The following is a 25,269-nucleotide window of genomic DNA, read 5'->3' on the forward strand; positions in this document are numbered from 1 at the left end:
TTCGTATGTAATATAGACGACGCCATTTGAGAAAGCAGACCTTTCCATTTAGGCGTTGAATAGTATGCGTTTAAAAAGTATTCTATATTTTGGGGTGAAAGAGTTGTATGGAGGGTAATCCCCCACCGTCAGCAGTGAATTTGCACACCCACAAAATGCGAGCCGGGAATCTCCCAGTTGCAAGACGCTAAGAATATGCGGAAGTATTTTATTACAAAGGACGTGAACTACAGCCATAGGAAGGTACGTCTTTAAGTGAATACCGTAGGACAATTGTGGCTAGTGCAAAGAAGCAACAGGTTACAGAAACCTCGGAAGACCGACATTTTGGCTTCTTTCGCCTGACATTACCATTGCTGATAGGTTATATGGAAAAAAAAGGAACGGTACCGCACATTTGTATTTTTACCTGATTTGTATTCACACATTTCTAATATATCCATCCAAGGATTTTGAGCGTGGATCCCGCCGGAAATGAGCCGACACGCAGCGTATTGTTAGTGTAGCTCTTATTGATGCAAATATAATTGATACGTCTTTAAAAATCTGGCAATTTCCGTAAGAGTGAATACATGGTGGAATAGTCAGCCAACAATATCCACCTGCACATTCACATGGCATATTCGTTTAAAATTATGTGCTTTAACATACTGAAGACACCAGGACAATTGAGTCTTTTGAGACGCAGCTGCACACCCCTTCAGACATGACGATACACACTCTTACCTTTCAGGTCCTACGTCAGTCACCTTCCAGGACAACTGACTAAAGAGCTGGTACGCAAGGGCCAGCTGCAACATCGCGCAGTGAACTTCCTAAGCAGAACTCGTCTCGCCTTGCATGGCTCAAGCTGCATTTAGTCACATTCACTTGAGTAACAAGGTTCAAGATGGCTAAAATGAAATTAACTATATATTAAACACTTTACACCAATATTCATGGCACTAAATTGTATTATGCTACACTATAACAGTGGAAAACTGCATCTTCACCTATTTTGTACAGAAATTGGATTCCCAGCAATCTTCAAAATGCACTTCAAATTCACCCCCATGTCAAGATAAGTCTTACACTGATAGAAGCAACTGCTCATTTCTCAGTGAAGCACAAAGCTTGCTTCACACTCCCACTCCACACTCTTTAGGTGAAAAAATATAGCTCCTACCCTTTCCCCTCCTTTCAAGTGTGGGGCCCATGCCAAACTGGTATGAAAACATAGTAGACTTCATTTTGTAATTAAACAGTAAGGAAAGTACTAATTGAAACCTCTGTTCTCTGAATGTCTGACATTCCCCAGAGTAATGTAAAGATATTTGAAAGGCCCAAAACACTGGTCAAGTCCGACAGCTTCTTTCTCTTTCATCCAGGTCACACTATATACACACAATTCAATATTTTGAAAGCTCACAACAGTGAAAGGTTTAAAAAACCTGAACAAAATGAAAGCTTTATTTTTGACATTTAGAGGCTCTAAAGTATTTGAAAGAAACAGGACTAAAAGCTACAGCTCGGTAGTTAAATTAAAAGGACCATAAAGATCTGCTGCAAATGACTACTTTCAAGTAAGTGACCTAGTTTTGTTTTATGATTTCTGAAAAGGTTAGGTTATTCAGAGTATGAACGCCTGACATGATGTTTGCCTAAATATGCCATCTCAGTGAATAAGACCTTTTCAATGTGCTTGTTCTTTAGAACAAATACATTAAATAGTATGAAACAGGAAAAAAATTGCATTTATAAGAATTGAGAAAACATTTCAGAAAGGAAGACAAGGACACAGTTCTGGGGTTTTTATGGATTTTTGTTCTTATTTCAAATATGGCAATTTCAAACACTACTTACAAAAATACCCTTTCAGATACAACTTGTCCTACAAAAAAAACAAACCAAGTGGATTACACTTATCACTTTGCATTTTAAGAGGAGTGATAACCAAAGTCTGCATAAGCTTTGACAGTTAGATGGTCATGAGAAAAACTAAATCCATTACATAAAAAAATACACAGTATGAAGGTGGATAGAAATAAGAACCCCAAGAATGAATACATTTAAACTGTTTCTGTACATCTAACCTCAGCAGATATGGAGCTAGTCATACCATTCTACAAGGTCAAGTTATGACTACTTCCAAAAATGTTTTCCAAAAGAAATATGTATTTCTATAGAGCCTCCATAGGAGGCATGCATCCTTAAAAATCAGCTGATCCATCTAGACAGCAAGGCATGATCCATTTGAGTAAGTCTGACCTAGTGTATCCCAGATGGTAATGACACTAAGTAACCGCTTGTAAATCTGCATTGATTAGAGGAGCAGAAACAATCAAACAGATTTCTGAAAAATTTGCCAGGACTGATTCTAACAGTAACAGCTGCAAATCTTATACACAACAAAACAATACAGTATTTTTTTTTACATTTTTTTCCATTATTAAAAACTACAGTTTAGGCATTTCAAAAAAGATTTACAGTAATTTCAAAATTATATACATATCTACAAGTATGCAATTTAACATTAAGGCAATTTAAAAAAAGTTTCTCCAGTGGTCTTGATTCAGTAGATTTCGGATTACCAGGAAACGACTGCAAATGTCCGCAGGCAGAAAACACCTCTTGATCAACAAGAACATTTACTGTAGGCAATTGCAGATCCAAAACATTTTTGGGCAATAGGGGGTAGCCAAAAGAGCATTTTAAAAGTAAACAGATGTAATATCAATATACAAAATGAATTACCTGGAGAGAGATAGTGATGTTATCGGTTTAGGGTCAGCCTGATGGAGTTTTTTACAACACGTAGATTACTGGTAGGCAAGGGTGATGATGCATCTGGTAACTCCTTACTGGACAGTCTCTGTGAAACATACAAGAGCAAAGACCATATACAGGGATGTGCGTGTATTTGTTTCACAGTTTTGATGTATTTTTCATTTCACTTTATGTGACCTTGATGTCTGTCTTTAATTTCTGAACAAGTTAAATGGCCATTCAGGTTTGTGAAAGACGTTCACTTCACAATATATGTGGTTTATAAAAAGCAAAGAGGTCAAACATATCGTAAAAGCAACATTACCTAGTTACTTACAGTTCTTTTCTCGAAAGAAACACTAAATACAAAGGCTTGAAATATGGCGGCTTTAGTACATTATAAAAATTTTACACCACGCTGCAATCCAGTGATAAAAGATTGAAAGAAGCAGAGTGCTTCAAGTGTTTAGAGTGATCCAGACACATGGATTTTAATTAACTGTACCTGGGATCTTGAAGTGTCAATGGTTGGAATTGGCATAGGCTTAACTCCACTAAGTCTCTCCTGTTACAAAAGCAGCAAATTAAGAATGTTAGGAACAGTAGTTACAGTTCTAGTAAGGCCACCAGGGAGATCTCAGATTTGCCATTTTATTAAAAACAGCATTTAGAAAATCTGGGTGTACAATTAAAACAAGGCAAAAAGCTCTACATAATTACCAAGTCCGTTTTTTTATGATATGTGCAGACCACCTGAGTCTTGAGCTTGTCTCTTCAGTCTTGCATATTTGCAACATGGAATAAATACGGCAGAGTATACACCAGCAGCAAGGAGTCAAACACTGCTTATACTTACCCTTACCTGACCATCAACTTGATCTTGCCCATCGCTTGCAGATGTGAAAGGTTCTTTAAATGCACAATCATCAGAGAAAATAAGCTGTAAAAAAGAGGAATGTGTGACATTTCACGTTTTAACGGATCTCTATGAATCCCCCCCGATTATTTTCACATTAAGTGAAACATTTTCCAGAAACTAGATGCCAAAGATACCTTAAATCAAAGGTTCCCTTATACCTTAGAACTAAAAATGTCTTCATTCATTTAAAGTCCAAATGAAAGGTCACCTTTTCTGTGTCTTTGAGGCGCTTTGGCGATTCCTCCAGGGAAGGAGAGTGTGGTCTTTTGGGGGCACTACCATTAATGGCTACATTTGCAACTCCATTAGGCAGCTGTTGGGGAGGTTGGTTGTTTGGTGACAATCGAGGAATAACGTTCCTGCCTACAACTGTAGGGATGGTACTACCGGCAGGAATCAGCGCAGGTTCTAAATAAAAAATACAGATTAAAATTATGGCGTTTTTCTTTGTCATTACAATACAAAAATTAAATACAATTAAAACTTACTTGATCCTATGACAGGAATGCACATTCCTTGTTCAGGCTTTGGAGAAACATCAATGGCTGGCAAACCATCCATAAACAAGGAAGTAGAAGCGTTGTTCGATGTATTGCTGTTTGAGGCAGGAACAGTTTTGTTTGGTGTAATACTATATGGGCATAAAAAAATCAGTTGTATTGGATAAAATGTAGATATGGTTCATCGAAGGAAAGAAGCCATACTGAAGAACAAGATAATTCATAAAACATAAGCAGTATAACAAAAAAAAAAAAGCTCCACTTTTGAAAACCACTTACTTGTTCTCTGTATTAGCTGGTTTAGGAGGGTTGCTTGCAGGGGTAGGAGAGCTAAAAGGTGTCCCAGAATCAGTATCTCTGGAGCTGTCTAATGGGTTTCCATCCAACGACAAACGTTTTGATCCTCCATCTGAGGCACGATTAATTTCGGCTATGCTCTGTTTTTTTAAGAAAAACAAAGTCAGATACTCTAGAATGAAAGTGACAAAACGAAAAAGAAGAAGTGACATGATACCTTTTTCTTCTTCTGCAGAACCTCTGGAGGCAGATACTGATGAAGCTGCTTCTTTTTCACATGGGTTGCTTCAATCTTCATACCATCCTTCAACATGTTGATGTTATTTGCTTGCCTGTATACTGTGAAAAACATGTTAGACAAGACAAAAAGTTGATCTGATTTCCCTTAACATTGTTAAACTCTATATTAAATTGGTTCATCTGGACAACCTTAGGTAAACAGTAATGGGGTTGCATTAGACAAAACCTAACAATTAAGAGGTAGCATTTATAAGAACCTGCTGCAAATGAAGGTCCTGATTAAGCAGTTTAACAAATTAAGAAACTATTTTATGTTGAAAAATGTGGCTTGTGACAACCACAGGTGAAATAATTCCAAGGGCAACAACCTGGTAAGTCCTAGAGAAGTTTTAATATTCCTTCTAAATCAGCTTTCATTTAATACAGGTAAAGCTATTGTTTATGCAAAAGGCTCTACTACCTTTTAATAGGATGAAAAAGAGTACTTGGCTAAGGTTAAAAACAGGAACTTCATTACTCATTGACAAATGTATTTCAATAAGAATTCTGACAAAGATCAAAACAAATCTGCATTTATGTGTATGAGAGCTTTGTCATAATGTCACAGTATTTAAAACTGCTTAACAAAACGTTATTCCACGTGGGGGAAGGCAATATATACCAATACATAAATAGTTTTAAAAATTTGAAGAGCCTACCAGTATCAGTGAATGCTTGGATATCATACGTCAGGTCAATGTTTACACTTTCTGCATTTTCAACTTTTTTAAAGATGATACCAATGAACCACATTGAGACAAAGTCATTTCTGGAAAAGAATTTATAAAAAATGTAAAAATTTCAGAAGTTTTTTATGACCATTTTAAAATTGTAAATCATAGGTCCCTGCAAAGTGAAGATGGTCTTGTAAACGTATAAATTCCAGGATCTAAACAACTGATTTAACAATACTTTATGTTCTTATCAAAGTAAAAAAAGCGACATTATATGGCCCTCTAGTGGGAATTGATAGCTTTGCAACCTTTATATTCAACCATTTTAGTCTAAAAAACACATTATGATTTGAAGCCCAAAATGTTTTAAGGATCAATCAATTCACCTTAAATTGGAAGTACCTTCAAGACATTAGCTGTTAAATATTTTGAAAATTTTACCATTCTAGCAAATTCATCCAAATGCTTTTTTCATTCCAAAACAAAAACCCAACCATTATCTGTAGCTTGAAAACCTACTAAAACTTTAAAAGTAAATGAGAAAAGAATATTGCTTGTATGTGAAGGTCTGTTTATTTGGATTCTTCTGTACTTGGGTCATAAAGTATAGGCATTGAAACATCTTTAATGTACTATAATTAGAAAAGCTAAAACAGGAGTTAACTCCATTCTGAAACCACAAATATTTTGATCAGGAGCGTAGCAAAAATTGAACAGCAACTTCTGAAAATTATCCAAGTAATAGTAAAGCCTCTTGTGTAACGACTACAATATTTACATCATTTTAACCTGGAGGAAGAACACTGAATTAAAAGAGCTCCATGCAAAGGAAAGCAACACTGCTTCACTGACAAATCTGTAAGTAAAACAATTTTGAGCAAAAGTAAAATTCCCATCAGACAGTGTGATCCAATATAATACGCATATTTATACGGAGTAACTTAAAATTGTAATTGCGACCTCCGCACCGCACCATTCCTACATTAACTACTACATACTTGAAAAAGATTACAAGTACACAATAGTTTTGTATTCTGTGAATTGCATATAAAAGTAATTTGTTAATGCACACTAGATCTGTCAAACAGCTGTAAATCAAATATTGACTCACTCATTATGACTCTCCTTGGACCCAGGAAAGGACTGTGGATTTACATGTGCAAGTGTGATGTACTCATTGCGCTCCAAGTTTCCGACAAGAACTCTGATCTTGGATTCAACAAGACCAATCCTGAAAATGGAAGGTTGATATAATTTCACAACTTATTACAGCTGTATCATCAAAAACTGCAGTAAGAATCTCAGTGCAGAGCATCCGTCAAGCCCGTCTTCCAGACGATAACAGATACAACAGAGTAAACAGTTTGGCTTGGGCGCTGTTTTACGAGAACAGGACCAAAATATCTGTGGGAAATCGACCATTAGTATACAGGGGCTTAGGGCGATTGCGTGGAAAAAGCCGTACAGGTTCTGGTAAGCTGTGTGGATTCCACTATGAAGGATGTATAATGGCCATCTATAGGTTGATGTCTTGTGTAATATTTAATTTTCTTGTAATGCTTATTTGTATTGTTGATACATTTTTGTAAGACTGTGTAAAAAAAAAACCATACATGCTTGGATGCAAAACAAATTTGAGAAATCAGAAAGCATTGTATCATATTGCAAAAGCCAGACATCCACCTCCTTAACCAACCTAAAATCACTACAGAATTAAATCATTTTTTACTTCTATAATGCACGAAACTATAAACTTACCACTCCAAGTGGTTCTCTTCTGTTGATGCACTGGCTGTCAAGACAATATAATGTCTAAAAAAGAAAAGCCATTTAATCAGCATACTGTATACAATTACCATTTCAACTTAAATTTCAGAAGACATGCAAGTACACTGATCTACAATCTAATTATTTATCTTTAAAATGAATAAGTGGGTTCTCAACATTGCAAAACATTATTATATACATACTTGTACTTTTGGAAGAAGGCAGGTGGTTCAAAAAGCTTTGACCATTCAGCTTTACCCTGGAGTATTTCATCAGTTATGCTGAGACCTGTTGAAAGCATGTAAGAAATATTGCCTTAGACAAAAAGCTTTTACTGCAAACATTCAGTGGCTGCAATAGAAAAAATATCCAGGAAGCCAGTCTCACGGATGAGTCTCAATTGCTCAATACAGAAATGGTAATAGCAGTTCAACAGAAAAGTGGGAGAAGCACAGGACAATATGACCACTGAATTCTATTAATTACCATTTTTAAACTCTTCGCTCATTATTGTCCGAGTGGAAGTGGACACATTGTATGTTGAATTCTGCTGTGGATAGGCGGGCGTTATGATCGGCATCAGGTGGTATCTGTCAGAGGGATTAACCTGTAACAAAAGGAATAATGTTAACCACTATTAAAAATAAATCAAGAAATCCAATCCATTATTCTCAGCCCGATACCTACCCGTGGATCCCAGACTGGCAAATTTAGGTTGCTCTCTTCAGGCTGTTTCAAGAGCACTGGATTGGGCCATTCCCTGAAAAAAAACCATCATAATGCAACAGTTCAAATTAAGAGATGGTACTTGTGTAGTGTTTACCTGGTAGCATAGATATGTTCTGTGTTTTGCTTGGTCACAGAACCTATGCAATCATTTCTGGAGATTCACAAAAGTTGTAACCCAAACAATCACCTAGTATTATTACTTTGTATTTCAAATAAAACCTAAACTAGCTTCTTATCTTGATTCTGACATGTTTTTGCATTGCACTTCATATAGTTTTACAAGCACCTTCCTAGTAGTGAAAATGCAAAGAAAAGCTGTTAAATTACTGTAGTTTATTAAAAAAAATCTGTAGAATGGCAAGCAAACAGTGGTGCTGCATTACAATGCACCTTCTCCATCACACTTGTAGGCATTCTGCAGCTGCTTCATTTTATTAACAGTATTTGTGGTCTCATTTTAACACACAATTATCAGGTTTACCTGCTTAATATGCATTTTGCTTCATATACAATATCTACTATAAGTAATAATCTGGGATTTAGCTTGTATGTTATACTCAACATTAAATTGAGCATTGCAAGGCTTGCACTTCTATTACATTATAATGGAAACTCGCTAGTACAACAAGCAAAAAACCTCTAACTTCTCTGTACCTATGAAAATCCAAGTAAAATTACTACTTCATACTCTCATTAATGTTTAAAAAAAAACAGAGCTTTTATACAAAATGCAACCAAAAACATATTACTCACCATTTTGAAAAGACCAAGAAGAACTTGTGCACCAGAGTTGCTGCCACTGCGTTTGGATACAACTGGCATGTTCTTGCTACCAACATTGCCCAGGAGACTCCACCAAGAAACCCTAGCATATTGGAGTAAATTCCACGGCCTAGACAGGGATTTAAAGTTAGTGCACATTTGAAAAAAGGACAGTCCTAAGGTTTTCAGACATTCTTAACTATTGCTTACTTACGCTTTGCCCATAGCTTGATGGCTCTCAGGGTCAACCTGAAATTCTCTTTGTTTGGTACCAGATATAGAATTTCATCTGTGACTCGGCAACCTGTTAAGATAATTACAATTAAGTGGAAACCGCAAAAGTGATTTCCCCTCAATACTTATACCTATGGTCTATACACAGATTTTCTAGCATTTTGTATTTTTGTTTATGTTAAGCAATTTGCTTAGCAAAAATCACTAGCATATGTTGCTCCATCAGAGGACAACCAATAGCCTGCTTTAATATATTAAATGGCTTTGTCAAGTATGCAAAGCAACAGTGGTCCAACTTAAAGGAGAGACTAAACTTAATCTTTAATTTATAGATTTGACAATGCAATTAAAACTATGAAGCACCACACCCAAGCCACCCAAATGATGTTGAACAACAGAGCCTAAATACTAAAACAACTGGATACCAGCTATTAACAGTAGGCAAACTGACTTAAGTCTGTTTAGCCGTTTGGAACTTGGAGTAAAAAACTCACCATTTAAGCTACGAATGCATCTTATATCAAGATTTCTCAAGTGGGAGTCTCCTCTAAGGTCAAGATTGTCTGGAATGGATTGCAAAGCTAGCCTTGCAAACAAAAGATCAATCTAAAAAGAATCAAATAACAGAAGTATTACACATTTTTCAGCCACTAGCAGGTTGCATTAAATAAGGCTTAACTTTGCTGAAATCCTTATTTTAATGATAAACTTGCGCATCCTTTTGAATGGCTGTTGAGATGCTAGTGAATTGCCTAAATCACAAGATCACACGTTTCATTACCAATATTAAACTACACATTTAGGAGGATTGTTCACTTTGGAAAATTTAGTTGCGCAATTTAAAAAAAAACAACATTCTTACCTCAATCCCATCGAACTTAAACTTAATAACTGGTACAAAAGCATCTTCTACAGCCTGTAAAGAAAACAATATTAATACATATACCTGGAAGTACAACTGACTGGGTCTGTTCCTAAAATAGAATACATTAAGGAAAATGCACCTAATGTGATTAAAAGTACTTAATGACTGTATGATCCATATTCTTTGAATGCTCACCCGTAAATCTTTGATTTCTTCATGTTGTTTTAGTTTCTCAAAGAATGACTGAAAGAAATCTACCCTCTCCACATGGCGAGGAGCAACGCACAGGGCATCAATATCAGCCCCTGAAAAACAAACAAAAAAAAGCCTACCTGATGCTGGTGCAATCAGACTGTGCCTTGTAAATGCTAGTATAACAGACTGCCTGTCCACTTTGTTGTTTTATGGGTGATTATGTTCACTGGAGTGACTTTGCCAATGCCCAAGTAAACTAATAAAGAAAATAAAACTGTCTAAGCTGTCTGATTTTGTATCATATATTCAAAAACCGTTACTAATGAATCACAAACAATTAAGTTTCTGTATGGAAATTCTGCTCATCTTCAAAAATAAAAGCCTGTTGCTGTCATTGAGAAAGTAAGCAAGGGAGAGCTGTTACCTACATCTGTCCTCCTTCCTTTACTTCAGTAAAGAATCTCCTGGAGGGTAAAGGTACCTTTTAGGAACTGGATCAATGCCTTCCAAATATATAGAATATACCTTAATGTATGTGAGAATGTACCTATTATCGTTGGTGCTTGTTCAAAGAAATTAAGCAAGACCTCCTTTTTATAAAAACAAGAACATGGATAGAACCTTATTTCTGGAGGTCCTCTAGAAGAGACTCAATAGATACTCGCCAGTTTTTTTATCCTTCCCATGGATCACAAATCCTAAATAATCCTGACCAATTGTACTACTTCCATCTTGAATAACTGCTAGAAGATCTGCATCCATGGCTGAATGTTTAAGTGTTTACATCACCTCTGCAATACTTGTCCTTTAGTACGAGAGGAGATCTCAAAGAAGGTCCCGTCATTGAACATCCAGTTGACTAGATAAACCTAACAGCACTGATGGTGGTTGATCTTTGATGCTTGCGATACTCACACGTAAGAAAATGCTAATCTTGGTATCTGTCCTACTACATTAAATGTCATTTTGCAGAAAGTGTCATACATGAAACAACTTCAGTCCTCTTATGCTTTTAATGTACACTGTTCATGTTTCAGACCCATGCAGTAATGTTGGTATGAGGTCAACACGACAGATCAGTTTAGTTTCACTTTAGAGGTCACAATCCTTAAAACACCCTCATTCTCAGGCAGCCAAAGTCTTCCCTTGCCAATATCAGAAAATACTAGCCTTCTTAGTCAGTCAATGCCAGCACTTATTGAAAAGACAGTTCCAGTGTATGGATATGCTCTGCAATCACCAATCCAAACTGATGGTGCTGAGGAGTGTGCATTTGGAGCTTGCAAAGGATTGTTTGCCTCATGCTGCGGCAGCATCATCAGCTACTATAATAGAGTTCAACGGCAACAGAGCAAGTTTGGTTTGAAACCACTTATTGGAAATTCACTATCCAGGCACACACGTCAGCTTCAGTAGGGAGGTTGTCCGTTACCAAAAAGAGCATACTGCTCACATACATTGAAAATAGCTTTCATTACTTATGCCACAGACTAGGCAACAAAACAAGTGGCATACCTTTGGTGTGTACTCCTAGTCTGTATGATCCAAAAGTAAAAATTTTTCCACCAACACTTGCAATTACTGAAGGCGGAAGATTCTAAAAGAAAACCAAAATGGCAAAACATTTAACATTTGCAGACCTCTATAAAACACTTGCAAGAGAAAAATGAAACTGCATAAGTCAGACCTTACAGATTACAAAGATTTAATATATTTCAGCATAAATAAAGTTGATTTATAAGAAGGCAGATTAACAATAGAAAATTAAAAAAACTAAGCAATCAGCAATATTATTGGACATGTACAGCACTGTTTAATGAAGAGCACACAGATAAAGGCTCAGCTTTAATAAATAAGAACATAGTGGTAAAAATTACTATCAGGACTTGGGTAACTTACTTTATTTTCACTTATTTCTGCAATCCACTCCTTAACCAGAGAATTCAACTTGCCTAAAACAACCAATCTGCAATGCAAAATGTGCAATAAGAGGGTTTAAAACCAATGGAATATCATACAACAAATAATTTACTCCTGAATTACTCTCGATCTCAGAAACATTTGGAATTCTATAGTTACAAAAACACAGTTGTGCTTAGGACCGTTACAACACGACTGATCCAAAATTTTGACATAGGTCAACCTTTGTCATAGGTCTATGCATGGTACAGAAGTTATATGCAGGCTATCTCATCTTTCAACAAAGTTAATTGGAATTGAACATGCACAGTATATACTTTCAATGGTAAACTAGCTTAAACAGCAGAAACTGAAGTGATTCAGATTTGCAGGATGTATTTATTAGAAAATGCCAGCAATGAAAAATGCGATTAATCGGATCCGATATTACTTCTACCAAGAGGTTTCACAATACTTTAAGATCTTCATTGCGATTAACAGAATTACTGCCAATAGCAGATGGCCAAAGAAACACATTATCTACAATGACCCTTTTGCAGTTGCTCCTGTGGGAAAAAAAGTTTGAATGACAAGAACAAACGTTTTTAAAAATGAAGTGTTACCTGTGATTAAGCTCGTCCTCCTCCTCAAACACCCCAAAAGGCTTCATGGCTTCAATCAGTTTTTGTGTGTAAATGTAATCAATCTCTCTGGGAAAAGCCAGACTGATTGAAGAAGTGATTCCATAATGTTTTTGAGGCTGCTGCCGCCCCAATGTAAAGTTACTACTGCGATAAAAGGTAAAAAAGTTTTTCAATACTTTATCTCCATACAGTTGCGTTACATTGTGAAATACCACATTTCTAACTAAATATTTTAAAACTAGGTTTTTGTACACATCTTTCCATCAACGACCCTGCAAAACGTTAAGATAAGGTATTGGTAAATATGCAATGATATGAATCATGTTACAATGTACTACTCAAGGAAAAGTAAACGTGAACCGTTATGCTCCATAATTATTAGGCAGACAAAATGTGAACACGACAATCGTGGCACCCAGGCCATCATCTGAAGGTGAATCGATTACTGCTATTGATAAAGTGTACCCCACACCAACTAAACCGGAGTTAGTCGTGTTGTAAACAAAGACCCAAAGGTCAATATTGAGAACGTGTCAAAACTTTTAAGTGCATTGCCAATAAAACAATACAGTCTCGCAGAAGATAGGATTTAGATCTCGGGAACAACTTAAACAACTTAAACGACGAGACAGAAAAATGCGAATAAAGTCCCCACCCCCACCCTTTTCCGTCAGTAGCTTTGACTTGACAAGTCGTCGGATATTCAAACTTTATTGTAGGTCTGAGAGCAGCTTCTGTTCCATCGCTACATCAAACCGCACTATTTCGTTTTTTTTTTAAAAAAACACTTAGTAACATGACAGATTACCACAGCTGTGGTAAAGCGACACGAAATAAAAAGAACACGAAGTACAGGAAATCGGGGTCAAAGCAGCACCAGCAGCTACTGCAATGCCAAGCGTATCATCAATAAACGATAAACACGAAATTCTAACAAAACTCACGTCAAAACAGCTCACATAAGATTTTTGTCAAAGTTTGAAAAAGCGACTGTAATTGCTTCACCTGGACATAGGATGCTGCAACACATATTTAAAACGGAAACTGAAACTCACTTATCCCGCTATACGGAACCGAATAGCATTTATACTAAGACCCGAAACGTTTCTCGGAGTAAAAGGGCTACTTTTCTCTAAAAACTGAGACATTCTTAAGAACAAAGCTATAAACCTGTTCACTTGTAAACACTGGCAGGCCTTTAGCTAATCCGTATTCTCAAGAAGATATGGTGCCGTCCCTTCAGCAACTTTCAAAATAAACCTAAATTCCAGGTGGATGTTACCAGTAAAAACATTATCTTAAACTACTTACGCTGACATTTCTCTCATGACCCCTTATGGAGCTTTCTCTGTACAGATTTATGACGAAATTCTTGAAAACATGTACACTCAGCAAGCAGCAGCCTCCTTCGTCCCTATTTATAACAATAGTTGCACTCCAATATGGCGCCCACCGGCAACAGTCTATCCCGTGAGCCACCGCGCGAATTTAACTCCAAAGGGCCAAAGGGGAAACAGAGAGCAGTTTTCAAAACCTGAAAAACATTTTGTGTGTGAGTGTGATTGCCAATGATGCATTTTCATCCGTTGTGGAATGCTTTCTCTTTGTCATTTTTTAAGAAGAAACGTTTTTGATACTGGATGCACACCAGTGTGAAGTATGGTATGTTATGGTAAGGTACACATTTTAAATGTAGCTCTTGATTCATAATATAAATAGAAACCTGTCTGGAAATATCAGTTGTATTGCTTCATGTTCCTTTGTAACATTTTCTTAAAGTAAGGCCCAAGGTTTGGTTTGGTTTACAATTTTTTTGTATGTTTATTGGTGTAATTTGCACAGCCCACACAAACTGCAGTGTAATAACTTTAAAAAACATGTCTCCTTTCATGGGTCTTCCACATATTTTACACCTGTAAGACAAAAGTAGGCCATTAATGTATATTCATCAACATATCCTGTCACAGATCCACAAGCAGACTCCAGAAGCTCTCTGTCTTGATCCCAGCCATTACAGCAGTTCTGACCTCTCGGCACAGGAAGACTATGGCTGACGATGAGGAAGAAGTTGTAACCGAGAGGCACCATCATTTGTGCCATATAAATTAGTTTTAGATCTATATTTGGGATTTCATTGTATGTTCTTATTACATTATAAGAAAAAGAAAAGATCTGTAAATGGGCATGAACAATTAAAGTGTGTGACAGGGTTAACAGTGTATAAATGAGGTAATGGGTAGGATCAAGAAATACGTTTTCAGTTTCTTTTATTATATTTGGTAAGGTGGTGCATAGTTGAAAAGCAATAAAGCTATACATCCATCCATTTTACATCCATCCATTTTCTATCCCCGTTTTCTAGTACAGGGTCATGGGGGTCCTGCAAGCAATGGGCGCAAGGCTGGACACTCTCTGGATGGAACGCCAGTCTATCACAGGAAACACATGGACACAAACACGCACACACTCACACCAGGGCCAATTTTCCCAAAAGCCAATTGACCTACCGGCATGTCTGTGGACTGTGGGAGGAAACCCTCGTGAACACAGGGAAAACATACAAACTCCACGCAGATAGCACCCGAAGAACCGAATCCAGGGTCCTAGTCCTGTGAGGGAGCAATGCTAACCACTGCCAGAAAGCTGCACAGGACTGTTTAATTTAAGGAGTGTCTTTATGACTGACTGAGTTATCCTGTTTCCCTTCATGAGTTTCCTTCATGAACAGCATGATCTGCTGAGGATTCTGTGACTTCAAGTGTTTAAATCTGTGGCTGAAGTCTGAGTTTGTTCCAAGACTGTTTGGTCAAAGTTATGTTCAGGTGACAAGTGTGGCTAGGTAAGCATGGAATGTCTGCCATTATACTCTAAACATTTTCATCAGGCACTGCCATGATGACACACGTGCACATTTGCACTTTAAAATGGCTAATAAAAACATTGGAATTGTGTGACAGCTTTTGCTCAGTCAGTCTTGGGGTGCAGACTAGAAAGTTTCTGCTGGGTGATTATTCTCTGCCTAGTGTGTCTTGCTAGAGCTCTTGCACTTCTAAGTGTCACAAGGAGGCAGGGTAATTGTCTTCAAATTAAACGTGCTGAAAAGTCTGACATCTGGCTGGTCATTCTAGTTCTTCAATTGTCAGTCTTACCATTCTGTGACAGTCTTACAAATCAATAGAACTGATCTCTGTTAAACAGCTGTGTGAAATTGTTTTTTACTTAACCAAGCTTATAGTCTTACCTGAAACAATTAATCCTGCACATACACATGGTGAAACATTTCATCGAAATTGGAGACATACTTGTCTGTACCCTAAATAATCTTATTTTGTACTGGATGAGTATGAACACTAGTGCTGCACATACACACAGTGAAACATTTCATCAAAATTGGAGACATACTTGTCTGTACCCTAAATAATCTTATTTTGTACTGGATGAGTATGAACACTAGTGCATAGTAAAATATTCCATAGTTTGGATCTGTTAAATAACATAGAAACAAAATGTGGTTTTTGAGTGGTATGTATTTTAAACACGCCTGGTACAGCTGCATAAAGCTTGTTCTTGAACAGCAGCTGTGTCCTTGAGTATGTAAATTGTACGTACCTGGTTCAGATTAAATACTTTCCCCATGTGAGAAGTGTTCATTTCCCTTACAACAGACTGTTATATGTAGTTAACTTAAAAAGCCCAGGTTACTTTAGTGCTCCTCAGTCTGAGCTTTGGGAAGATAATCTGTTTTCTTTTCATGTAGAAATGTACAGAAGGATAAGTAATAATGATGCACCTAATACAAGAAAATGTCCAAACTTGCATTTTTTGCTTTTTTGCTGTGTCCTTGTAATTCCTACGGTATGTAGCTCAGATGTCTGCAACATAAAGCCTTACTGTACAGCACGGAAATATGGTCCAGCTCAATCTCCTGGTATTATGGTGGAAAGACATTGAGACATTATAAGCACTGCTACTGCTCTCCCCTTCAAACTGTGATATTTTGCCACATCTGTTTTTAGTGACAATTACAGCAAATAATGCAAACAGAATCTTGTGCTGAAAACAAGGCTGTTCCATTTTCTTCAGTCACATCCCTGGATTACCAATATTTGTTTTTCCACAATAACAAAATAGATGTTATGAGACAGAAGAGTCCATTCATCGTTTCTTGCTCACTTTTGTGCTGGTAATGTATTGGCATTAGGATCTTGTTCATCTGTTTCTGAAAGTATAGCAAGCAATCAACCTTCGACAACATGACGGGGCGGTTTCACTGTCCTTTGTGTTGGAAGTATTTACTGGTTTCATTTTTAAATGTATTTCTTCTTAATCTCAGGTGTTGGTTTCAGAGCTGATCTTGAAGTTATCCCATCAATACAATACAGGATTTAAAGTACTTGTATCAAGACCCTAGTATTTTCCACTGCTCAAGATATTCAATTTCGTTAAAACCCTTTGGTGTACGTCTGTCATTTAAAGCCAAAAATTGTTACCTTTTTAAAACTGATTCTGTAGCATCAATGTCTTACCATTTATCTAATGTGATGATCTTATGAGCACACAATATTGTAAATTAGGCCTTAACAATGCATAAACAATGAAACATCTGTTTTGAAAAGACACACCTCACATAATGACAAGGATGCTGTCTCATAAGTATGAAGGTAGTCTAGTGTGTCCTTGTTTTACTAGGAAATCTAGGTACAGTGTCAATTTAAGATACCTGTACATTGAGCAGGTGTTTTTTCTAACAAAATGTTGTAAGTACCTAAAAAGTATTCAAGAGCTGTCTTTCAACAAAGTTGCACAGTGATTAAAAATGTTTACTGCTTTTGCAATGCTAATGTCAGAAACATTTAGTGTAAAAACAAGATGCAAAAATGATTGCAAAACTGATTACCATTTGTGTCTGTGGTAGTTGTTTGCCAGGCTTTGGCAGTGAAATTAATTTTTAAGAACATTGTTGCATTACCTTGCATTGCAGTTGTTTAAGCATATCATATTTCAGCACATTTTTACAACTCTGGGACAGACTGTTCATTAAAAGCTTTAGTATAATGTGAGCAAAGGAACTTTAATCGTTTTGGAATAATTAGCACACTTAATGTGGAATGGTGCACTCACATTACAGACTCATATACACACATACCGAACAAAGAGGCAAATCCATTGTGTACTGCTTCAGGATTATATGCATTATATAAAAATGGTTCAAATTTTACTTAATATATTAAAAAGTTATAATTTTACTAATTTTTCACTATTAAGGTGTCATAATAGTGTAACATTTTTTTGCTTATAGCAATGTTTTTTCATTATTTCTCAAGGTTGCAGTCATGGTCACAAAATAATGTAATGTTTCATATCTTTCTACAGTTCTAGGCACCTTCCAGAAAGATGACTTCAAAACTGAATATTTATAATATTCTTTGATTAATATTTTCTGGTTACAATATTACAGTTACAGTGTATAACCTGCATTATACTGTATATTCAGGTTATATACAGTAGGCCTAATTAATCTCTACTCATTTTTAAATGTATTTACACATAGTCCTCATACAAGTACAGACCTGGTACTGTCATGACATGGTGATTGTTCACATTTGATCATTATTTTATATGGTACCATGTAATATTCTTTCTGAAAACCCAATAAAAAATTGAATATAAAACTGAGAACATGAGGCACTTATTTACCCACAGGGCTATGGGCTTGTGAAACAAGCTGGCCAGCGATGTTGTTGAAGCCTGAATCCTGGTTTCTTTCAAGAAACAGCTGGAATTGATATCTGGGATTGATTAACTACTAATGACCAGATGGGGGTAGATGGGCCGATTAACTTTTAACTTTTCTTGCAGTATCTTCTTATGTAACGGGTATCAGCCAAAGGACAATATTTTTGATAATGGGCGAGTATCGGGGTGTGTTGTTTATCCCACTCTGTCTTTTGTTTCTCAGACACCCCTATGGCTATGTCTGAGGGCTCAGAGGGCTAGTATTGTTTGATGATTGGCTGGTAAAAGGTGGGCTGGTTTTCTCTCTCCCTGTCTTTTTGTTTTCTCCCTCTGTCTCTCTATTCCATGCCTGGTCCACACCCCTGAGTCATCAATTCCCAACTGTGTTAACTAATGGGTGCCTAGAAAAGAACGTGCAGATTGCTGTCGTTGTCTTAACCTAATTTCCAGGTCCACACAGACACTTCCTTCCACACTGAGGGGGGATAGGTGAGCAAATGTGACAACTGCTACCTTCAAACTATTTAAATAAGGAGACTGTGGCTGTAAAACCAATGTTGTAGAGTCATCAGAAAATCCTGTTCAAATGTCAGATGCAATCGCTTGGGGGCAAAGAACAAAAACGCAGAAAATCCACAGCATTCTTCAAGCAATAAAAAATATAATAAAATTGTTTTATTTATATGGGCCATCCTAAAAGGAGTGATAAAAATAGCTGAACATAGAACATAAAATTAGCATGTTCTTTAAACAGAGACTTCTAACCTGTGTTGGCAAACTAGTCTTCATCAGTATGTAGTCAATGTGGGAATTTATTCAATGGCTGTACAATGCTGCCTGATCTTGATCTAAGGGGTAATGCTGTAGTTTCCTTGGTGATTCATAAAGAATGAGAATGTGTTGGAGTTTAATAACCTAATTGTTTCAGAGTTGCCGTCCATAGCTGTGTGGATCTGATGGGATGGAATGGCCATTTGCCGATCTGAGTACTGATGTGATGAAAACCTAAACCCAATTTGCAAAGTTTCTGTAAATATGATAGATTTGTACAAACATAATATGGGCTATGTTTCCGAAAGACATTGCATTTGGTGTATTTAAATTAAAATCACATTTAAAGATGATGTCTGACAGAATACGACTTAATTTTGCACTGATTTTGTAGTTATTAGCTGAATGAAATTACAATGTTATTTTGTAAGCTTAATTTTATTTAAAACATTTGTACATTAATTCTACTTACGGTTCTGCACATTATGCAGCTTAAATGAGTAAAAAACAAGAAACTCATACAATCATAGATGAAATCAACTTACATTTTATTCAGAAGGCCTTCAAAATAGCTTATTTTATTTTTTCTGTATACTGTATGTACTATAGTCTACTGGGGTGTCGTTTGAATTGTTTTATAGGGGCCTTTAAATTATCTGCTACAGAAACCAAGGAAATGTGTTAAATTTGTACAATCATTATTGCCAATTACTTGTTATTTTATAGTTTAGCATTAAAATGGAACATAAATAACGTTTGTAAAAACATGGAAGATAACCAATACAGTAAATAAACAAACTGAACTCCAGATGTATTTTTATTTGGCTAGTACTACTGCTAATGATACTTATTCATCACAACAGAAAGGGCTCTAGAATGTGCTTACTTGAAACATTTGAATGCTTTTTAACGCAACATTCTTAAATCTCATCCTACTCTCACCAGGGTCAATTTACTTACAGTTAGATTCAGGTTTGGAATAAGAACAAATTTGTCCAAAGGAGAAAAATAATCTAGATATTGCAAACTAAGAATTTATGTAAGCATTTCAGTGTTTTAATAGGGGGTCAATTTACTAGTGCTGCTGTTCCAGCTGACTGTGAGTATGCATCAGTGTTGTGTGTGAAATCATTAATGTGAAGCAATTCCAGCTGTCTGTGTAATTACTCTCCCAGAACTGTACTGGATTCTGAGCCATCAGGGATCGTGGCAACTTCCATTAGCAATGACGATATTCTTTATAAATATATCTAAGGATGATTGCTGATTCTGTGATTATGAAAACTGTGCCATCTATCTTTTTTAGATTGGCAATTATGATCATTAAAGTACGCTAACATTTGCATAGTATTACCAATTTAAATGCCTCAATTACCCTTTAAGGTATTGTGGGATAATAGAGCTGGAGAATGGGCTTTGTAATTGGTTGCTGAATAAATGGTGGAGGAGGAAGAACAAAGGATTTTGCTGAGATTTAGCTAATTAGTTTGATCTTCTATTTTTCTGGCCTCCTTTATTTCTTGAAAGTATGAAGAGAGAAACGGGACTTGAAAGACATGAAATGAAATGTATGAATGCGGTTCTTTTGTTTTCATTCCTCAACTTCAACAAGCATTTGCCTGGTAATGCATTCATGAATCTGGAACTATTACTGCAATGACTAAGAGAACATGGAATTCCATTCCCTCCCAGTCCTTTTCAGAACAGACAAAAATGCAAAAGGCTGTACAGAGTATTGCAGATCTGCAACAGATAAAGGAATCTCCAAAAACCTTTCAGAAGAGCCAGATTGAAGCTGTATGCAAAAATGAATGCCATTCTGGTCATCCCATAGTTAAAGCAATTATCTCCATTGATTCAGAATGTTAAAGTCATGTGATGTGAAGTAAAAAAGACCCTTGTCATTTAAAGCCATGTGTTTTCTTCTGCTAAAAAAAAACATATTTACGCCATGAAAGGAAAAAGGTTAGTGCAGGTTGTGAAAACAAATTAAAAGACTTATACTGCAAAGGACCAGGTAAAGATTTATTCCATGATGCAAAGAAAAGAGACACAACGTTTTCACTGTGGAGCCTTCTTAAGGTGTGTTGTATCATACTGTACATAGAAAGATCTAAGTAATTTAAGTCCTGTAAGCTATAATGTTCAAATTATTTTGGAATTCCCTGGGTCAGTATTTTACAATGATTAAAATAGTATCTTCAGTGGTCAAAGAACACACAAAGATGGATTTTGAAACACGGCTTTATTGAGATGGTGAAAATACAAACTCTTTTCTTGAGAATCAACCCTTATACAGAGCAAGGAGCTGTCTCTCTTTTACATTATTAATACAGTACATTATTTATATATTCCACTTATTTACAGAATGTATCAGGTCCTCAAATCATGACTTACAGCAAATCAAAACTTCTGTAACAGTAAACGTTGCTTTCAAAATGCACACACACAAAACAGGTTTGTTTATTGTCCAATAAGTAAAGTCGAAAACCATCTCACACCTTATGGGTTCTGAATGAAAGTGGCAGAAGGGAAGTGAGGGAGATGTTCAATCGAACAGTGAAGGAGCAAACACAATCATTCACCAAAATAGGCTGTTCTCTGTTCTTGGGCAAGTTCAAGGCCTGTTTGTCATCTGCCTGGCAGTATACACTGATCACTGATCTGGATTCTGCATTACCTCCCTCCCTACTGTTAGATGATACCACAGGGATGAATTCTATATACTGTACAACATAGTAAAAACATATTTCAGAATATGGCACATTACACACATGTTCGTCTTTAGTTAGGTATTAAATATTCATGTTTTACTGTGGTTCACGTATTTAACTTATTATGATGCATTATTGTAAGCTGAAGTAATGCAACCAACGTTTAAAATAATATGCGAGATAAAATGTAACTAACGGCTCATACACCAGATCGTGGTGGATTCTAATCGTTGAAAAATGCCCTTTAGCCATGCACTTTATTTGTGTCGAGCGCTGCACAGATTGTTGTATCACTTCAAGTTGAGTAAAAGATATCCCTGCTGATGAGAAAAGCATTTTTTTCAGATCAAATATTCTTAGGACTGTGGATTTTCAGGGGATCGCGGCTACAGTCCTTGTCTGGCGATATCCAGATTTGAACAAGTGACAACCGAGACACGAGCTGTCCATGGTGCTGAAAAAGGTTTTGTACGCAGTGATCAACATTGCAAGCATCCGTAACGCATAATGTTAAATACATTTTAATTGAATTGCCTATTTGAACCAATAAAGATGATAATTATTATGCTGTATTTATTTACAATAAAGTGGTAACGATTTCCAACTGATATCTTTAGTATACTTTATCAGCTTATTGTCAAGTTAGCTATACAGTTTGTCTTACAAAACGTATAGCCTATTCGATACAAAATATTCAGCATTAAATTAATTTTCATTTAACCCTTAAACCTAGATATTATGCAGAACGTTTTTCAATTCTCCTTAATTGTAAATGCCTGTTCCCAGTGAATGCATTATTCAAGACTGATTCTCCTGTAACAATTCTCCTTAAGACTGATTCTTCTAGTAACCTATTCCAAGTGCTTATTGAAACGTACGAGTCAGGGAAGAAGGTGGCATTTCCGTTTACAGCGTTTGTTGATCATTTATTATTTACACTCTAATGATTCTCAACTTCACATCTTACATAAGAGATAATGTGTTCTCTTATAACTCAATTGAGTTATTGGTAAAAGGCTTTGGACAGACCTAGATATCTATTTGTTACATTACAAGTATGCAACATTTGTCGATTCTTCAGGGGTCCTACATTATTCGACTTCACTAACTAAACCTTATGGTACTTTGTTATAAGGTCATAGTTGTTTAAGTTTGCCATCAGATCCGAGATCGTGTCAGCAAGAGCTACATTTCTGTTGCTGCTAATCATTTAAAAGCCAATGAACTAAATACATAGGCAGTTCATTAAATCATTACAACAGCCTGGTATAATGCTCTCAGAGTCATTATAACGCTATTCCCTAGCCAGAGAGGTATGGTTGCCTTAAGCACAGTTTAATCAAATTAGATAGCAAGCTATGTCATGGGGTTTCTCCTATTGATATTCATTAAAAATACATGATTTATCACTAATCTCTTGAAGGTATATCCCATTCCTCCGACTAAAGGTAATAAATGCCACTGTAAGGATAAACAGTAAAAATTAATTTACCTTACTTAAGAGTAATAAAATATTTCACATACATTTCTGCAGAGCCAGCGCCTAGTGAAATGATCATAATATACAAGTAACTAAAGATAGTTCTTTTTACTCATGCATAGTCTAATATTACGCAGCTCTCATCTGGTGGGTGTAAAATAATACAACCTAGTAACTTTGCAATCTAGCAATTAAACGAGCAAAAACTAAATTGCTTCAAGTATTAAAAATACTGATATGTAAATTTAATTGTTAGATAAACATACACGAATGAATGAATTGAAGTGTAGATCTGACATACCCTTAACAATGACTGTCAGATGTATTGTAAAGATTCGACTGGTTCTACTTTGTTATTAATTTGGCCATAATAAGGATTGAAGAAACCAGTTGTCTTCAGAAATCATTTAATGGCGGAATGCGGTAAAAAAAAAACGAATTCACGTTGCGCGCTTTTTCAAGTGCAATAAATATGGGACAATAGATATTTTGTTATACCTCTTCTTTTAGCATCCATGTTTTATTATCGTTATCATATAATTTTAAAAAGTGTTGTTAAAAGGCTTCTCGGGTTCTAAGGTTCATCTGAACTTTACAAACTGCATTTCTTATTACCCACAGTTTACTAAATCTAAGGAAATGCAAAAATGCAGTCATTTTCTATCATAGTTCGCCACGATATCCCAATTCCTTTGTGCTACGTTTAACAAAATATACTAAATATCATGTACATACGTATAACCTGTCTTTAAATTACTTGATTGAAGTGTGACCTTTATTATTCTATTAATATTATTTTAAGAATAACACAGCAATTACACACAGTATCGAACACAGTGGAGCCATCTATTTAATCCATTGAGTGCTTTGGGTTTTAAAGCCTTTCTTTTTGTATTCTTTCATAGCTTTCGACGTTCGAGGCCTCTGGTTAACGCGCTGCAACAAGTAGTTGTTCCAGTACCTTTGAAAGGCAGAGCGGACGGAGAGGTTTGAAACTGAGCGATGGTGTTTTGCTTCCCAGATCATATTCCATTACAAACAATCCGAATTTAAAAGCGCCACAAATGATTTGAGTTAAAACACAAGTATTATAAATGCCAAACAATACTAAAATAAATTGAAGGCAGTGTTTATTTGGTATATTCGTTCGCATTAATTTCCTCCTCAAGTTTACAAACTTTCAGACAACTGCAGTCATCGACCAAGCCTTGAGCGAAAGAAAATCTGTCTGGTCGATATTTACTTTGGGTGTTGTGTGGTCTTAAGGTTGCTGTCCTTTACATGTAAAATATTTCATGTGAAACGCATCAAAACGTCACAGACTCTCGAGTGCTGATAATTAGATCTGGTCATATGTCTCTCCTTGTATGTTTATCTTTATATAAACCACATTAAAAAAACTTTTCCTGAATGGCAGACGTCCGAATATGGCAGTGTTTATAACGTCTATAACTGTGAGCCTTATTGTTTGCTATAGATTTTATTTTTTGTGGTTGACCAAGTGAGATTCACGGCTGCATTTCACCATCTTTTCTCAATATCTGTATAGGAGATAACGCTTCACGGTAGACACGCAGAACACAATTCATGACTCTGCTGAATCTCTATAAGCTAAAGTGATTTAACAAATACTCGAGCACGTTTAGATAAAAAAGGCTTTGCACTTACAGCTTGATGTTTTACAGCTTTCTGAAGCTTGGATAAAGATATATAATGAACAAAAAGCTTCTTTGATTTGGTAAGCGTTTGTGTTTTACAGTAAATAAACATTGAGAGATATATCTTGTAAATGTATATTGTTTTCTCTCTCTTCATCCTACAGTGTAAAGGTGTGACTTTCTCTTTAATTATCCTGAAAGCTAACACAACTACAAGCATTAAATCGGTTAGGTATGCTAAAACTCTAAACCTGTCCTCTAAAGTAACACAATGAATAAGATTCTTTACTAGAAGTGTGAAGGATTGGATTATCACTCCAGATTTTCTTTTATGACTCACTAAACGTGTTACTTAAATAACAAGGCTGCTTTTACTAAAGCAGAGAGAGTTCGAATACAAA

At 36.1% G+C, this 25,269-nt stretch overlaps 1 protein-coding gene across 6 annotated transcripts; it reads right to left on the reverse strand.

Moving 5' to 3' along the window:
* Positions 1-1,780: 1,780 nt before the first annotated feature.
* Positions 1,781-13,973, reverse strand: papolg (poly(A) polymerase gamma). 6 transcript variants are annotated; one of them, XM_088610053.1, is made up of 23 exons: positions 13,821-13,973; positions 12,489-12,653; positions 11,866-11,932; positions 11,482-11,563; positions 9,967-10,076; positions 9,769-9,822; positions 9,401-9,512; positions 8,887-8,976; positions 8,664-8,802; positions 7,869-7,941; positions 7,668-7,788; positions 7,385-7,469; positions 7,173-7,226; positions 6,526-6,645; positions 5,400-5,509; positions 4,679-4,800; positions 4,444-4,601; positions 4,153-4,295; positions 3,873-4,072; positions 3,602-3,685; positions 3,251-3,310; positions 2,734-2,851; positions 1,781-1,870 (listed from the first exon to the last, which is right to left on the reverse strand). In XM_088610053.1, exons 1-22 carry the CDS (start codon positions 13,835-13,837, stop codon positions 2,753-2,755), a joined length of 2,265 nt encoding a protein of 754 aa, XP_088466179.1. In that variant the 5' UTR covers positions 13,838-13,973; the 3' UTR covers positions 1,781-1,870; positions 2,734-2,752. The 6 variants fall into 6 exon arrangements, with proteins under 6 accessions (XP_088466179.1, XP_088466178.1, XP_088466182.1 ...); XM_088610052.1 differs by having other exon boundaries at positions 1,781-2,609; XM_088610056.1 differs by lacking the exon at positions 3,251-3,310 and having other exon boundaries at positions 1,781-2,609.
* Between the last annotated feature and the right edge of the window lie 11,296 nt (positions 13,974-25,269).

The sequence above is a fragment of the Lepisosteus platostomus genome, chromosome 17 (assembly GCF_059453375.1).
Source record: "Lepisosteus platostomus isolate fLepPlt1 chromosome 17, fLepPlt1.hap1, whole genome shotgun sequence".
Taxonomy (NCBI): Eukaryota; Metazoa; Chordata; class Actinopteri; order Semionotiformes; family Lepisosteidae; genus Lepisosteus; species Lepisosteus platostomus.

Excerpts from the sequence above, each read along its gene's own strand:
- papolg (XM_088610053.1), bottom strand. Across the intron at positions 6,646-7,172 it reads GAAGAGAACCACTTGGAGTG|GATTGGTCTTGTTGAATCCA; the intron begins GTAAGTTTATAG and ends TTCCATTTTCAG. Across the intron at positions 3,686-3,872 it reads GCCTCAAAGACACAGAAAAG|CTTATTTTCTCTGATGATTG; the intron begins GTGACCTTTCAT and ends TCTTTTTTACAG.